Raw genomic sequence first — 18948 nt, 5'->3', positions numbered from 1 at the left:
GTGATTTCACAGCATGGTTGATTGGCTAGCTCAGCAATATAGTTAGATGAAACTCTTGTTAACGCTCCTCATTAGACAGTTCAACTAACCATGCAATGAATATAACACAAAAAATTTCATTTTCATGGCCATATACAGGAATATTTTTGTAATTTATGAACTAAAAATGGCCTTTACAATTGGGATTTTACAGTTTCCATTTTATGTAATAGTATGTTTGCCAAGAGGCTTTTTGTTAATAGAGGCTTTTTGTTATTAACAAAAAGCCTAACATTAACATTTTTGTAATTTATCAGCTAATTTGGCTGCCAAAAAAATTATTTCCTTTTACATTACTCAAACTCTATAACATCAAAAACCTATAAATCCTTTATTACTATTGTCAGATGAAATTTGGACAAAGTTATGCATCAAGAGTGAAACAATTTTGAGGAATGCATTTTTACAACGAATAGGAGAAAGCAACAATGTTTATCTTGCTTGAGTCGTCAATTAATGAGATCGCTGACTTTGTGAATTGATTACACAGCATTTTGATTAACTCTTATTAGAAATAATTAATGTATACATGTATTCAATTTATAAAATAATTTGATATTTGTCTGAGCAAGTTATCTTCCACAGAACCACTAGTTTTTCACTATTTAACATACTGCTTATAAATCATAAGTTGGTCTTTATTTTCTTATTACGAAAAACTTGGAAGGGAATTTCTGATCTTAGCATAAAGCAATAGAACAAAAAAGCATTTTCCTTAGAAGTATTGATGAAACTGATTAGAAGAAAGCAGTAGTACAATATGTATATATTATATATTAGGAATAATAGAGAAAATACACACACTTACATAAGCAACTCTATGGATATTTGAATAAATATAATCTCCACTCAGTAAAATAATTATTAAATTCGACTTGAAGAATCGACGCACAATAAATCACTGAGCAGTGGCTAGGACATTAACACACACCTGCGAGACCTGCCACAAACACCTGTTGGAACAGTCATGTCAAGTTTTGCCAATAGGCACTCCTACATCTTTAGGTATAGTGAAAGTACAAAACAAGGAGAGAAACGGCAAAATATAATATAATCTCTAAACTGATTCACCTTTTATCAACTATATGACTGGCAGCATCAACTAAAAGACAAACCAAATGCTATAGTTCGGTATCCATATCTGCCTACAGCATCCACTAACTGCTGCTATTACCATTTGCCTCCCTCAATCTGTGGGTGATATAAGAAGCAATTCAACCTAGTTTTGCATGGTATAACAACATAGACAGACAATTGCTATAGCGCATAATTCAGTATACTGTTACATAATTAGCCTAAAATCTTAATTAGTTATTTATTGGTAGGAGTGAGTGGAACGCCGGCCCGCTTAGAATGAACTTGCCGCTGCCTCGCAAGAAATGACTGTCCAGTTGTGTACTGATTTAGCCTGTCTTCTACTGCCTTTCTGTGCATAGTCATACCCATGTTATACCTATAGGAAAAAAGCAAATCAAACAATATATTCACTCTAAAGCATACCTAAATAATCATAGTAGAGTAACACAGAATTTATTGGGTCTACACATAGCATCCATAGAGCATATATAGCATCTATAGAGCATACATAGCATCCATAAAGCATACATAGCATCCATAAAATGCACAGTAAACATCCATAGAGCAAACACAGAATGCACAGAAAGCGTCTATAGTGGCGTAGTATAAAGTGGCAATAGTGTGCACTGTATCAATATCTTTCAGGTGTAGTATTTTCACAAGCCAAATAGGAGATAATAAACTGAACATGGTGGGTCTCGGGTACTTACCAGGCTGACACCATCAATTTTTCTTCTCGCTCTCGAATGGACTTTTGCCGATCTGAATCCTGTTGTATTTGTGCTACGAGGCGCTCCTTCTCCAGCAGTTGACCCTAGCAGCACAAACAGCTTATAAATCACACCATCTAAAAACCTTAAACTAGTTGATTAAGAATAACAAAGCGACAACATAGTTGACTATATGGCACATAAACAATGTTAAAATAATGGATGTAATACAGAGCAGACCGTAGGCACTACAGCCAAACTAGTAAAATACAGAAAACTTCTTGACTAGCAAAACAAATCAAAAGGAGACATTTTTATTTTATGATTTGACATAGCGCAAAAATATTAAAATTATTTTCTAGTTGGGAAATAAATTAAAAGTATTGACTATATTTTTAATCGAAAAAAGTGTTTCTTAATTCCAACAAAACAACTTTTTTAAGGCTTTTAAAATCAACTTTGATCAGCGATTGAGGTCGGACAGCTTAGCATGGGTCAAACAGCAGACCTAAAGAAACTCTTCATTTAGTTTCGGCTTGCTTGAAGTCTGAAGCTGTAAAACACTCTTGTCATACCCGTTTAAAACTCTAGACTAATTCAGACAAACATACAAAGCGCTGGAATCATACGCTGGGCAATGGACTGCACCATATCCTTCTCCATGGGTGTTTGCATGCGCCCAGTAAAGGCAGGCTTCTGGTGCAATACAAGAGGCTGATGGATGCCAACTGGTTGAGAGATGGAACAGGTGAAGACAGGTGCTTGCGAGGTACGAAGATGAGCAGCAGATTCCACATGGTGGATGAGAGGTGATATTGGTTTGGTAGGAGAGGTAAGCTGCTGAGACATGTACAGACCATAATATGAATAAGGGATTCATAAGGAGACGGGTTAAACAAAAAGCAAGATCGCATAAGACCTAAGGCTATGATGGCTGAGTAACACTGTTTCCATGCTTTCAATAGATGCGGAGTTGCCCACTGCCGACGAATTTGCACTTTCCGTTTCAAACGATAAGGAATTGTACTGTACATCTTTCCAAGATTCGCAATGTATCCCTCAAAACAAAACTTGCTAAAGTAGACTCGCGTTTGGGCCACAGTCATTTTTCAATTCATGCGTAGTCCATTATTTCCACTAAAAAGAAACTATTTCGTCATCCTTGTACGAGCAGTCAATCCTAGGAATGTAAATTTTAATGTAAAGCCAAAAAGTCAAGCAGAAACAATAGTGAGTTGCAGTAGAACATTTTCCAAGTAGTGACCTCGCATGGTGGTGCGCCAAATTTTTTTTACCTCCACTAGGGAGAACTTAGCCAAGCATTATTGATTTGGATCCGAAAACGGTGAGCCTTTCTATGACGTCGAAATGCCTTCGCACAAATTTAGCAAAGCGAAAATGCGCTGTGTTTGGATTTTGCTATTTCCATGATTTTGAGTGGAAGCAACTCCAAATGCATTCGAAGCATGGAAACACAGTGTAACATGCAGAATAAGGTATGCTGAGATATAATTTTGGAGTTAAGTACTCGTAAGAAGAGATTATACAAAATATGAGTATATATGAGATACCAATGCCACAACAATAGTCATAGGACAACTGCTGTGGATGTAATAAGCATAACTCTCTTATTGGCACCCGACATTTCTCTTCAGCGTGTAGTATTTTTCACAAACCTCTGTCAAGGCAGCAAATTATGTCTATAGCCATTTCTTCAGAATATAATACTTTATATATACCTTAGTAGCTGTACAACCCGGCATTGCTCAGGTAATAAAAAAGCCTTCGGACAAACAATTGATTTGTATTTAACATATAACATTTGCCATTCTAACTTTCAAACTAAATATCATGAGAAATGTTTTGATGGATAGCTTCTGATGGAACACTAACCTTGTTATACACACACACTTCTACGCAATAATTGTCATTAATTCAACAAATTCACGATTTTATTTTGTTTTCACAATTTGTATTAATTGTATTGTATCATTACCGAATGATCTTTTATTGGAATCAAAGAAAAACCGACTTAATTTAGCTATTACTTGCTAATTATTTCACAATTATATCTAAACCGTTTTATAATTGTTTTATTGTTTTTAATTTATTTGACCTGCTCAAAACATTTTCCTCATGATATGAAATTTGAAAGTTACAGTTGTTTGACAAATTTTAAATACCTTTACAGTTGCTTTTATTTTCTTTTAAATTATTTCAGCTACACAAAACACTTTTCTCATAACATGTAGTTTGAAAGTTAGAATGGCACATGTCGTTATATGTTAAATACAAATCAATTTTCTGTGCAAAGACCTTTTTATTACCAGAATCGCCGTATTCAAAGTTTTGATGGATAGCTCTAGTGGAACATTAACCTTTTTTATACACACACTTCTATGCAAGATTTGTTATTATTAACCCTTTGGCTGGGGAAATGACAAAAATGTCATTTATCGGTTGCGTGGGGAAACGACTTTTATGTCATTTTCGGTAGACGTTTATAAAGCTGTCGCCTAGAAACGTTAAACAAAGGATATGAACGATAGTAAAATTTAAATATTATCAACAATATATAAGTCGATAAATTACAATATGAAATGATTATCCGAGTAGCGTTGCCTAGTGCTAAAAGCTAAAGAAATCGTGCCTCCTTGGAAAAAAATAGAAGTTGGAAAAACAGTCAACATCGGCTCGACGTTCAAAACGGTAAAATAAAAATTTATTTGATCCTGTGATCGTTAGTGATTTTTATGTCTGATCAGAATAGAAATAATTCAGATGATACAAGTGATGTAAACTTTTAGGACTTTTGAATATACAGAGAAAAGTGATCTTTATGGTAGCTCGCACGGCTACGATGCAGCATTCGACTCTACCGAAAAGAATGCTTTCAAGCATTTCATACAGGGACAAAATACAGTCAAACATGGATGACTCGCTCATGGATAGCTCGAACACATGGTTAACTCGAACGGTTTCTTTGGTCCGTTCCCACGTAATGATAAATTGCTATAGATAACTCGACCTCAACACTGTTAACTCGAACTGTTTTTTGCCCAACGGCTACCGAAACAGTTGTTATCGCTTTAGAAAATCACTTTATTCCAAGCCATAGAGGTAAACCTCAACTTTTCGTAATTCATAAGCGTCGTTATTACTACCATCGGCAAAATATTTTTGTCAACAACTTTTCTAAAGGTTTGGTGAAATTTGATTTATACCAAACATCCGCTTAGCGATTGCCCTTCGGAAGCAAGGTAAAGTTTGTTTGTGAATATTATTTATTGAGGTCTTCATGAGAAAATAGTGTTCTGTTGACCTCATAGTTAAATGTGAGGTAATCTTTGCATAAACTTCAATAAAAATCGGCAAAATTGATCGTGGGTAAAACGCTCCAAAGAAAAAGATGTCTTTTCTTTTGAGCATTTCAACAACGATCAAGTTTTGCCAATGTCAATCTAAAAAACGTCCTGGCATAACATCACCTCAAACAACAAACCAATCTCAAGTGATAGAAAAATCTCTATACTTTTTGATAAAAAAAGTTTTAAACTTTACATTAGAAGCATTTAATTTGAAACAAGCCATTTGTGCTTTTGATTTATATTATAGTTTGTATATGTACATGTATCTACTAATAAATAAGTAAATACATGGACTTGTGACAGTGCTCTGATAAATGAATGCCCTGATAATTCGAACACTTTCGCTCAGTCCCGTGAAGTTCGAGTTATCCATGTTTGACTGTATTGTCTTAATAGAAATAAATTTCAGTTTGAGCTATGCATGTTCATCAAATACAGATTTTATTGAATTTTCAAACATAAATTACACGACTTTCGGGTGTTTTTGCCGGGGCTTTAACCCAGCCAAAGAGTTAATTCAACATTCTCAGAATTTTTATTTTGTTTTCTCAGTTCGTATTAATTGTATCATTACCGAATCATATTTCATTGTCAGCGAGTAAAACAGACTAAGCTATTACTTGCTAATTATTTCACATTTACATCTAAACCCTTTTATAATTGTTTTATTTTTTTAATTTATTTGACCTGCACAAAACATTTTACTCATGATATGAAGTTTAAAAGTAACAGTTGTTTGATAAAGTTTGAAAACCTTCAGTTATTTTTATGTTTTCTCTTAATTTATATCAACTATACAAAACACTACAAAAACAACTACACAATCGATACTGCTGCAAATGTAAAAATGAGATATCATACTGTCTTTGTTTGACCGAACAGAGAGACGATGTCGGAGCTCTTCCCATAAATGTTCGCGTGGGAAGAATTGGCCTTGACCCCATATGTAGTAATTGAACCTTACGACAAACAATTTATTAACAGGGGCATCGTAACGTGTGGGCGCATTGATGAAATGTTTAGCTTGCGGTTACGGTATATCAAATATGATAACGCCTTAGATTGAAATTTCCTAACAGTGGCATCGTAACGTGTGGGCGCAATGCTAAAATAATAGCTATAGCTGGATAATCAGAGCGACGAATACACATACGACCAACTTTGAGAAATCTATATATATTTTTCAAAATTGGACGTATATGTATTCATGTAATCGTTTTAGAACATTTTGCATTAAAAGTTCTCCGATTTCTCAGAACTTCGACTTTTTAAAAGTTAAGTAATAATTCGCTACTTCACTGTACACAGCTTCAGCACTTCATGGGTGAAAAATACTCATTGAAAATCACAAAAAAAAACTAATAATATTAAAAACTAAAATACATAAATCTCTCTCATACCCTGACCCAGCTAAATTCCTCTGCGAGCATAATTACACCAGCAGCCGATGCAATTTGTTATTTTTCTGTTACGTTTTGTAAAATTGTAAAGTGCCATTCATTATATCTATTAAACCCCATGACTCTCAAAATCAGCTAATGAACCTAAAAAGAAGAAAATGTTTCGGAGTAAAAAAATGCGACTTTAAAAGTTTGGTTGTATTTCATGGATTAGCAATCATCACGGAAGGTGCTGGTCCCAACTAACCACGAAAGTAAGGGATTACTGTATTGGCTACCTTCTGTAAACATGACATTGTAGTAATAGTGAACTACTTGTACATACAAACACAAGGTATAAACACTTGAAAAAAATATGATGAGATTCACCTCAACCATGCTTGCAAGTATACAAGTGACAACCACCAACCAACGGCCAAACTAATCTCAGCTAGTAGGTGCGCTACTTGTTCACTGTAGACTGAGTTCTCTTGCAGCAGTTTAACCTGTAGAGAAAGGAATAGCGCTTACTCGAAGTGCCTCGAGCTGAGGAGACATAGAAGGATCCGTAGAAGTTGGAGTTTCCATCTTAGCAATGACAGATTTAGCCTTCTCCAAGTACTTCTTATATTTTTCCTCCATCTCCTTCATCTCATTTTCCCTCTGTTGCAATTTGTCTGAAACATTTGAAAAGAAACCATAACACAATGTTCTCGGGCTCAAGAGGTTGGTCTATCTAAATATCCCTCTACACATGAAAATACAAAGATGCAAGGATGAAACCTTTCAGAGGGATTTTTCCATGCTTATTCTTCCAGGAATAGATTTATCTTAATGATAAATCTATGTCTGCTGTAATAAAAAACTAACCTAACTTAATTTAAAACTAATCAGTAAAAAACTCATTATGACTAAATTTTTAAATAGATATCTAACCTCAACAAAACACAGATGTGACGTCATAAACAGAAACACAGAGGTGATGTCATAAACGGAAACACAAATGTGATGTCATAAACAGAAACACAAATGTGAAGGCATATTAGAAAGACAGATGTGGCATAAGCAGAAACACAGATATGATGCCACAAACGGAAACAGAGATGCGATGTCATAAACAGAAACACAAATGTGACACCATAAACAGAAACACAGATGTGATGTCATAAACAGAAACAAAGATGTAACGTCATAAACAGAAACACAGATGTGATGTCATAAACAGAAACACAGATGTGATGTCATAAACGGAAGCACACATGCAATGTCATAAACGGAAACACAGATGTAACGCCATAAACAAAAACACAGATGTGACACCATAAACGAAAGTGATAAACCACCAAGATAAATTACCAACCATGGAAAACAATATCAGCAATTTATTAGTTAGTGAGTCCACTTTGTTCTACTTGAATCTTTTGACTGTCTAGCAATCCTCTGATAGTATTTCTTTAAATATATAGTCTCTTCTGTGAGAGATATCGTGGAAGGACAAAATTTAATAATTTGAGAAAAAAACTTCTGTGATAGGAAAACTATGCTTTAACTCAGAGGTTGGACTTTCAAGGCATCCAAAGCGATTCCTTTGGTTTATTTTAAACGTGATGCAAATTTTTCTATATAAACAGTGAAATTGACAGCAGCCACAAGTTAGTGAGGAAACTTACATTTTTATTTATTATAGTTATCATGGTAACTACCTTTCAAAAATTTTTCCAACAAGGGATAAGTGATAGAAATGATTCTGAACTAAAGATTTCACAAACCTTCCAATTTTTCACAACACAAAATCACAAATATTATGGCCTCCAGAAAGGTTTAACAACAGTTACCCTATTTCATTGCAGTAAATGTTCTTTTGTTTCATCCATAGTTTAAATTTTATTACTTGAATGTTGTTTGAAATGAGTATTCGTACTGGGATGTCTGACTAGTCAAGTGTCCAAAATGAAAAGCAATCAGATACAGATGTTAAAAATCAAACAAACGCTCTTCCAGTCATATTCTTCAACTCATCCAATTCAAGCAGAGCTAAGTGCCAAGGTCATTGGCAATTTAATTGCTGCGACACTCACAAACACCAATCCTCAAGAGCATGCGACTATGGATCCTACTGAAGCTCTGTTACAATACATGACAAAATACATAAAAACGATCAACTTGCCATCTTTTTCCTTGACTAATTGTGTGAACTCTCCAATTCTAGAGTCAGCAGTTTCAATATGCTGCCTTTTCTTTGCTACTTCAGATTCGAGAGTGCGTACCTTCTGTGTCAGCTCCGCTAGCCTTTTCTTCAGCTCTTTACTAGCATCCCCTTCACCTAAAGATAATTACAGCATTCAAGATTCTGCGACCTTGACACGAGACCTGGTTACTATCACTACTGATAGCTAACCAAAGTGTGAAATCAAGAGCGCGTAACTCAAGGTCATCTGATCACACGCTTAAAGAGCTGAAACCCTAAATTCATTTAAAACATCTCCAAGACAATTTACTCCAGTTCTAAACCAGGTGAGCTTAACTCCAACTCAATGGATTACAACCATAAATCAGGTGAGCATAACTCCAGATCAACTGATACGCAATTGGTACAGCCGAGCATATTTAGCCTAGATGACTAATGCAAAGAACCATTGAACAATGCAGAGATGACGGAATAAAATCTGAAGTCAAAGCTAACAGGCATATAAGCAGAAAGTGCTTACCTGGGATTTTCTGGCTTGCCTCCTGCAAGTCTTGAACCTGCGCTTCCAACTCCATGACTCTCTGGTTGCTAATCCTGAAAGAAAGACAAAGACTGTCGAGAGCAAAAACCAACTGTTATGGATGAACACAATTGGTGTGAGTAAGCCAACATAACAGAAAAGCTAGTAATCATTGTAAAGGCTGATTCACACTATATCGCCGTATTTCGACGTTGATGCTACAATACTTCGGTGATCGCCGATGATCGCCGATGATAACCATGTTCACACTATCACATACCCATCCGCGTTTGCATCAGAAAATTCTTCGTGACGTAGTGTTTTCATTTATCTTTTTGCAAAGAAACCTCTTTGTTTTCGTGTGTTAGAATCAGAAACTAGTCCCGCAGCGACTACCATAAACGAATATGAATAGATCACTCTATCCGTGACCGCGAATTACCATCGCCGAAATGGTTCACACTTGAAAGGCGGTCGTCGATGCTCGGCGAAATACCGGCAAAGTTTGACAGATGCAAACTTTCCCGACATGTCCGCGATGCTTCGTCGATGCCATCAATTCACAGTTCACATAATCGACGATGGACGCCGAAAGGGAAATGCTGACAAACGGTGGTATGGTGTGAGCCGGTCTGGATCAGTTTCTGGATGGTTAGATAAAGTTTTTTATATAATTGGTTCAGTGAACAAAATTATGATTTTATGTTCAAAGTGCATAGAGTAAACCATATACTATTTTAATGTGACAATGTTAGCTGCAGACATTGTTACGGTTTCAATTTTTTCGGTGTGTCAGCTCAAAGTCATACTCTGACGATGTCTCGAGTCAGCAAGCCAGCTTTCCAGAAAGCGATGGTGTTTTTAACGAGAAATGTGTGATCAATACGGACTAAGAGCTTATGACCAAGGAGCTAAGGTCAAGAGTGTTTCACAGAATTGATGATGGCCAACAGTTCCCTTCAAGTGACGCAGTAATTAGCTCCACTCTGACTTAATATCTTTGAGTAGAAGAAGATTATTCGCTCTTCACTCATTTCTACTTGTGACAGGACTGCATCATTGCGCAAACAATGGCTCCATGATCTTGCCTAAACATCCGGATCCAGTGGCAAGAAACCTTGGTGACTGGAAGATGCAAGTCCAGGTGCAGAGAGTGACTTAAGGTTGGATGTCATTCCTGCCACCAACCTAACCAACCCTAATCTGTTGTTTGCAGGTCAAGTGTTCTGACCACTAGGCCATATTTTCTTTCTAGTACATTTTAATAGATTTTTTATAGATTTGAACTACGTTACATGATACAACCTGGTAAAAATCTATGACAAACTAATACAACGAACATAGCTTTTTCCGATTGCCAATATTTACTCAAAGATTCATTATCTTACTATAGAGATCTAAAAATATTATTAAGTAAAACATCTACTTGATACCACACCCTGAAATCTTGTCAAATATTGCAAAAAGTAAAAAAAATATTATAAAAAATGACAGCAAATGCATCAGTTTTGTTTTAAATATACATCAAAAATTGAAAATTTCTCCCAGACCAAAACCTACCTCAAAATATACACTTTGATATTAATACTAAGGTGAAGGTTTAGCAGAAATATCTGCTACAAAAAACTAAGAAATAAACTAAAAATAAAAGCAAAATAAGCTACAAATCGCGTGTTCGTCAAGACGCAGACTATACTGATATACAAAATGAAGGATTAGAAGACGAACCTGCCATCGGTCTCCAGCTCATTTACCCTACTCTGAGCATCGTCCAACATCGACTGGATGGCTGCCGTATCTCCCGAGTCGGACAGCTTCTTGTTGAGCATGCGATTTTCAGTCTGTAACCTTACATACTTTTCCTTTAGGGCAGGAGGAAGAGAAAGTAACTCCAAATCATCATCACCTATACATTAATGCGTGCAATTTGTACAGACTTCCATGAAAAAAAATCATTTACATAGCCCGATCAAACAAAACATTTTAGGATTTGTCTACTCTTAAAGAGCTTGACATCAAAGTTTTACATTAATTTATCTTTAACCGTTGCAAAAAACTCCAGCATATTTCCAGTGTATCTCAAATGTGTGCCTAATATACTACAATGTCTTGAAAATAGAAACACTAATAATTACTGACGATAAATCGAGTGTAAACCCTTAACCCCAACAGCTAAATAAGTGGCACCACAGCTCAACTCTGCTATGTATGCAGTCTATCCGTTATGACTTTAAAAAAGTTATTTTCTACAGTAAGAAAATCCACATGCTAAACTCATAGTGCAGTCACAACAAGTTGATCACAGCTGGACATGTAGTTGGATCCACAAAACTAATAAGATAATCATTTGGCAAAATGAGAGCGAATCAAAGCGGATGTTTGCAGACAACACGGAAACAAAGGTTGAAGCGAATAAATTAAACAGAACATTTTATAATACCCTCTGACGCCTTATGACTGGTTAGCTCTTCTGCAAAAACATTCAAAAGCATCTCTAACATATGCATACATTTGCTCTATGTAAGTTTACTATATTGAATAAATGATGACCCGCAGGTTAAAGTAATAGACATCTACAAAACTAAGAGAACTCGATATCTAAAAAGAAAATTCTAGAACTGTTTTTAACGCCACCATGTTCTAATTAAACGGCGAAAACAAGTGCATATCTTTCAAAAGATGAGTCCCAGTTGCAATGTTACAAACTTGACAAATGTATAACTTGAAAAGAACTGATAACAAACAGAATTTAACGCTTGATTTGACTTGTAGCATTGCAACCACTCAACAGCAGTAAAACCGAAGCCTCCATAAGAAGGGGTAGAAACATATAAGCAACTTTGTAAATACTTTAATTACAAATAATGACAAGAAAATCTATAAAAGCTACACACCACATTTATAACAATACCTGTACTTCGTGGGCTAGGGCTCCCAACAGAGCCCCGACACGCTACAGAGACCACAAACAATTGATGTATAGCGAGTAGATAGGAAAGATCAGAAAGCCCAGCAGGCTGAACTGCTTGTCAACAACGGTAACTAAGGCTAATTGAAAGAGGTGTGCAGTTTAAAACTGTAAGCAAAGCGTCTGCCTGGAGACAAGCCATAAAATAACATAAGCGAAAGCTAGTCACAAACTGGGCTAACACTAAGCTGATAATACAAAACGTACTCTAAAGGAACAATGCCTCAATTTTCATCACGCGGTGAAAGACAACACGCTGTACGCATTGCCATGCCTCATAGTGGAAATAAGCCTGCAATGGCTGAAGAACTGACATAATCTGGCTCGTTGAAAAATGATATACATGCGTAAGATCATGAAGCTAGGCATGTAAGGTGCACTTGAAAAGAACAATGGATCAGCTTTGTCATGCGGGAGAAAAACAAAGTTCTCCACATAGCCATGCATCCTAGCCAAGATATAACAGAAGTGTAAATTTAGAAAAATCAAAGCAAAGATCGTTAATAAATATTAAATAAGATCGATTGGTTTAGCTTGGTAAACAAACCAGAAAAGGGAAGATAGAGGCGTAGCCGAGTATTTAGAACTTACTATCTGATGCAGTGTTGGGGCCACCACCGCCCGCCTCGTACAACTCATTAAATATAGAATTAGTGCTTGTCACACCACCCAGAGAAAGGCTATTAGCTGAAAGAGGAGATACGAGTGAGCAAAGGCACACGGTAGAAGGTCACACTGCCAACAGTGGTGTGTAGGTGAAAGCAAGCACACACAAACTAACAAACTAGCGCAATGTTCCAGAGCAAATTATGACTAATGGCTACTCCATTTCAAGCTCAATTAAACAACACAAACTATGAACGGAGGTCATTCAGTGATGAATTACAATTCAAAACAAATCTGCTTGAACATTTTAATAGCCGAAAATCCTAAATCATTAAAGAGTTACCAATATAGCATGACATAAACAAGCTGTACCATTTAATCTTTTAGTATCTGCGGCTAGCATTCAGGCCATCTGCCATCTTGATTATCATTTCAGTTGAATTTAACAGCCTAAATTGATTTTTCTCACATTCAGTCATAAACACAATGCCTTCTCCTTTGTATTAGTTTTACAACTATTTACGCCTATAACGCATTTTACTATCGTAATCATGAGCGATTTGCCAAAAATGAGTAGATGCTGTGCCAAGCCATGGCACCGACTCGGGGACTAGTCTAATGCGTCATTAAGGAGTAGCTCGTTGCTGACAGTCACAATAAAATATAAATTGATGACTACATGTTCAGTATTGTTTTACAAGTCAGCGTAGTCAGCGTGTTGACCTATCGTAGTCATCATTACCAAGTATAGCGCTTGAAATTCATTAAATCTAAAAACATCTAACATAAAAAGTCTCACAAAGTGCGTGTTTACTAAAATGGAAATAAATTGGAATTTTAGTTCAATAGAATTATTTGGCAATGTTCAGAGTAACAAGCTAATAACTAATGAATGGCTGGTCAATAAGTACTACTATGCACACGCTGCCAGTTCACGTGGCTTTTCATTGCTATAATCCATGCTGCCATAAGATAACAAAAGCCACAAGTTGAAATATGAGACCTCAGTTTTGCTGACAAAAGAGTTTTAAGAAAAGCAAGGCATTTGATAAAAGCAAGCCAAATGTAAACCTAAGAAAAATCATAAGATTAAGAGATTTCACCTCTGGTAGTTTGACAGCGGCCATTAACCTGAGGTCTACAAGTAGTTGCACTAGTGAACTGGCAACCAATGACACTCATAATTCTAAGGTAAAGCCACTACAACTAGTGAACACACAAGCACGCGGTGTCACGGCAGAAAACTGGTTAACGAAAAGTTTGTGCACTTTCTGTTTCAACCGTAGCAAAAACTAGCTAACATAGACAGAGAGAGGGAAGCCAAGACTGAGCCATAGGAGTGCAAGTACCCTGTGAGTTTTCAGTAGAGAGTCCCTGCAGCTTGGCATACTCCAACTCTTCATTGTTCTCCTTCATGGACTGTATCTCTTGCGCCAAACGAGCATTCTCCTTTTGTGTTCCTGCCATTTTATCTTGCAGCCGTTTCATTTCAAAGTCAGATTTGTCACCTCTTTTAGTCTCCGTGTTTAGCTTTGACTGTAGTTCTTGTACCTGTTTGCATATATATAAAATACTGCTAGACGCTTGTTAATTTCCCCGCCCAAGATATTAAACACACTCACAGTATTTCAAAAGTAGCGTGGATAAGGCTAAAATTAGAACAATCAAAGATGCAAACTTTAAAGCTAACAGATGTGGTCCTCAGTAATTGAATCAAAATAGAATACATTCTTACAATTGCAGAATTAAGAGTAACTTTAAAAACAGCTTCCATTAAAAAGTGCTTCAGGACCTCAAATGATTGACAAGTCAGAACAGAACTGTACCGTACCTGTCGCTTGTAGACTTCGACTTGAGATTTAAGAGCGGATGTTTTTTTGGACTCTTCTTCCCACTCAACAGATTTTTCCATATAAGAAGTATTCTTCTCTTCCAAAAGCTTTACCTGCAGCCAGATATGAAAAAATCAAAGATGTCACTTCACTGTATCACCAACCTATCAGAGACCTGCGGTATTAAAACATCCTTGTAAGATGACCTGACCTTAGCTCAAAACTGTACATTTGCTCTGGTATAATCCAAAGTCAAGCCAATTTTAACACGCAAACGTATTCAAACTTTTTAATAACTGGCTGAATAATAAATTAAGACACATAAAATAATTTTTCTGCAAAAAAGATGCTACTAAAGCGCAGAACAAACCTTGAGTTAAATATATAGCATGTCAAAACCAAAATATCACAACAGTCTGCTATTTGTAACAAGATCCATTTTCAACAAGATCATCTAAAAATAGTGTCTAAACCTCAACAATATCATATATAGCCTATTCTACACTCACAGAGCGCTTGAGATCAGTCATGTCTTCTAACTTCCTTTTATATGACTCTATTGTTGACTCGTAAATCTTCACTTTTTCTTCATTTTGTCGAAGAACATCGACCTCATCCTTCAATGAGCGGGCCTCTTCCCCGAGGGCTGTGAGTGATTCCATCTATGTAAACAAACACAATATTAACAAGTACAATGGAATACATACATAGAAAAGTTCCAAGTGTCATATTTTCAATAGAAGGGGGTCCTCGACTTGCAACGTTGACCTGCGTTTAAGACGAGGTGAAACTCAAATTTCAGTGTAAGTCAGAACATCCTGAATAAGTTACCCTGTATTCATATCAATAACTAGTTTAACCTCCATGATGATGGCTTTTCTTTTCTTTGATGCATTATAATTGGAAGAATCTGACTTTCACTTTAGAGCCATAATGATAATCTTTTATTTAATTTTAAATCAAGCAGGCGTGGAAGTGAGAACAGGCAGCCATAACCAAATGGCTATTACTAAAACTGAGTGATGCACTGATTGTCATCTTCCTCCACCACAAGGACAACAAAACATATTCATCTCCTACACACTGGATACTAGTTTGTAGATGTTAGTGTCGCTTACGTCGCAGATATTATTTTGAGGCGGGTTCATAACCTTAAAACATCGAAAGTCGAGACTGCCTTGAAACATCGAAAGTCGAGACAGTAGTAACCCAAGTAGCTACTAACTCTCAGCACCAAATATACACTAAACATTGACTAGTATAATTAGGTATTATGAAATAAGACTACCTTTTCTGTCAATTCGCTTAGTTCTCTGCTGCAGTAGTCATATTTAACCCTGTAGTCTTCCTTGGCAGCATCCAGTCGATATACTTCATCTTTGTACTGTTCAAGCTGCAAATATACACAATAACAGTTATACTGGGGTACAATTGGTTTTTAATTTTATACAATTTAGTGAATGACAAAATAAGATTTGATTAAATTCTAAGTTTTAGACCAAAAACAAACAACAGCGCATGAGTGTTGAACTTCTATGGTTTAAGTCAAATTCGATGTTGATTGTCTAACATTGAATTTGGCATACTATTAACTTTACCTAACTATCGGTTTAGAAACCTGTACATGCCATTTTAAAACTAAAAATGGATGAAGCTCTTACTAAAGACTAAAAGTTCATTATATCTTATGAGATATTCCCTGTTAGTCTAAAAGCCTCACCAAAATCAATGCTCAGCTAACTGCAACTAACCGTGTAAGCAAAGTGATACAACAAGTGAAAGCTTTTGCCATGAAATAGAGTAATGACATAATTACCCGCTGCTGCAGATCTAGATACTTTTTGCCAGCAGCAGTATTAGGATCATCAAGGTCATCTGGACCTTTGTCCGCAATGGAGTCATCATGGTGATTCTCCAGTTGAGACTTTTCCTCCAACAGACTAGCTACCTGTAACAATGAAAGCGTGACAGCATGACTTGGTTTGCAAAAAAAAACAAGCAAAAAATTAGAGCAAGAGAAAAAAAACGTAAAACTAACAGGCATGCAAAAAACAAAATAACAAGATTTATTAAACATTCATCTATGAGCTTGAGTTAAAACAAGTGACTGGATTTAGTTATGAACCAAAAATTGTATCCTATTGATTTTGCAGAAAGTATAAAATTTAATTCGAAAATACATGCATTTGCAACTTTAAATGTTTGAATTTGTGCAACTTGTATCATAAGGCCATACTCACTTGTAAATCTAACTCAGTACAGCGGTGTGATAAATCTGAGTTTGCTTGCTTGGTCTCAGCAAGTTCCCGTTGTGTATTTAAAAGCTGACTAGCGAGATCACCACCTTCCCCAACACCAGGAGATAATGGGGTTTCTTGAGTCATAAGTTCCTGAATAGCTGTCATGACGCCATGTTGCACAGATTCCTCCATTGACATGATGTTCTGAATGTAATCCTGCTTGTTTTCGCAGTTGACAGCACATCCTAATACAAGTTGCAATAGACGACCCATTTCCAGCAAATTATTGCTTTCTACAACCATCTTCAAATTAGGCTTTTTTGTCTCTTGTACAGCCATTCCAACTTCATCTTCGTAAAATGAAATTACAGCGCGTAAAATCTTTTTTAAATTGCTGATTTTTATGTGTTTATTGCTTGCTTGGTCTGCTTTAATACCAGCAAGCCAATCTTCACCAAAAAATGACGGCGATACCTGATTTAAAATCTGCGAGAGAGCAGCCCCATCACAGAGGGCGTTAACAGAATCCCTTTCACCAGATACAGAAAATGTTTGTACCCACATAAGTAGGCATTCCGCAAGTTCCTCGTCCATAATTACCTACACTCAGTAAAAATGTTACACCCAAATTGACGCACACAACTAAATTGGCTTTTTAGCGTTTTTACTGTCAACAATTCGAAATTAAGAGTGTACCTCTTTCGAGGTAAGTTAGAGAAATTGAATATAGCACCGGAAACTATTGTGTTTGCATTTACTGCTTCGCTATTTACGCTAGTCTAAGCGTTCATTGGTCCTTGTTGGCAATTCACATAGTTGCCCATAGAAGACAACTCCGTACATAACGAAACACACAGTATGCATGTGGGCAATTATGTGAATATCCGAGTAATTACCGATTATTGCCAAGTCCAGCTTTTTTATTGGCCTTTATTGTGATCAGCTAGCAATACGAAAGCTGGCCTGCATGGGAACAGAGAGACTGAATAACAGGGCTTGCTATATAAACGGCAGTAAATCAGTCTTTAGACAGAAGCCTGGAGAATAAGAGCGAATGTGTGAATTGTGCTACTGAGTTGCCATGCCTTGCTGTTTTGCTGACAAGAAACGTTCAGTGTTTGGGCCATCATGTAGCAGCTTCACTGCCAGTTTGATGGTCTCTCTCAGTTTATTGAAAACCAATTACAGGTAGCTACAACGAGCTGCCACACGATGGCTTCCATTGAAAACCAATAACCGCTTAGCAGCAAAGCTGCTACGCAGCGAAGTTGCTAAGCAGTTAAAGGTTTGCGCATGTTCGTTGGCATTAGGAGCTGCTGTATTTTTGTGAGGTTAGTTGTAGCTATTGTGCGGTAGGTGTGTAGCGCTGTGGTAGTGAATGATGGTGACAATGGAGACATGGGTGTGCCATCGTTGCAGCTCAGCGCTGCATAACAGTCTTTTTGGTTATTCTCACATCTATATATATATTTCTCAAAGTATGTCTGTCCGTATGTGTGTATATATTCCGGCTATAGCTATTATTAGAATAGTGTAGCTGGACAACAACACTGACGCAACGTTATGGCCTACCGTCATTAAAAGCCTAGCGCTTATTAACTAGCTTACTGGAATTTTCCATTGGCAATGTGCCAGGCTAATAGTGGTAGGTGAGCAAGTGAGCAAGTGATAGCCAACTCTCATCATTCCTCATTGTTTATAAAACTGCTTTTTAATACTATTTCCCATTGGCAATGTGCCAGGCTAATAGCAAATGGTAGGCAACTTTCATCACTTCTCATCATTTATAAGCTGATTTTTACCTGGGCATAATACCCGGCAACGCCGAGAGGCACAGTTAGTTGTATAATAAAAAAAATAAACAAATCTAGCAAAAGTATAAACTTAACCTCAGATTAAGTTCTATCAGATTTGATTCCGACCAAAAAGCAGACCGCCTCTGGCAGAACTCACTGAATCGGACCGAAGACGGCTTGGCAGTGTAGGACCAAAACTGGTCTGGCTGATTTATACCAAAAGCT

General features: G+C 36.6%; 1 protein-coding gene across 3 annotated transcripts; it reads right to left on the bottom strand.

Moving 5' to 3' along the window:
- Nucleotides 1-793: 793 nt before the first annotated feature.
- On the bottom strand, nt 794-17641 carry LOC137405448 (protein Hook homolog 3-like). 3 transcript variants are annotated; one of them, XM_068091714.1, is made up of 14 exons: nt 16928-17641; nt 16504-16635; nt 15976-16080; nt 15197-15349; nt 14687-14800; nt 14205-14406; nt 12841-12936; nt 12193-12234; nt 11010-11187; nt 9282-9355; nt 8741-8896; nt 7105-7250; nt 1827-1930; nt 794-1492 (listed from the first exon to the last, which is right to left on the bottom strand). In XM_068091714.1, exons 1-14 carry the CDS (start codon nt 17519-17521, stop codon nt 1351-1353), a joined length of 2238 nt encoding a protein of 745 aa, XP_067947815.1. In that variant the 5' UTR covers nt 17522-17641; the 3' UTR covers nt 794-1350. The 3 variants fall into 3 exon arrangements, with proteins under 3 accessions (XP_067947815.1, XP_067947816.1, XP_067947817.1); XM_068091715.1 differs by lacking the exon at nt 12193-12234 and having other exon boundaries at nt 16928-17640; XM_068091716.1 differs by lacking the exons at nt 12193-12234; nt 12841-12936 and having other exon boundaries at nt 16928-17639.
- Between the last annotated feature and the right edge of the window lie 1307 nt (nt 17642-18948).

Source organism: Watersipora subatra, chromosome 9, assembly GCF_963576615.1.
Source record: "Watersipora subatra chromosome 9, tzWatSuba1.1, whole genome shotgun sequence".
NCBI classification, from domain to species: Eukaryota; Metazoa; Bryozoa; class Gymnolaemata; order Cheilostomatida; family Watersiporidae; genus Watersipora; species Watersipora subatra.
This window is presented reverse-complemented; position numbering and strand designations above follow the sequence as displayed.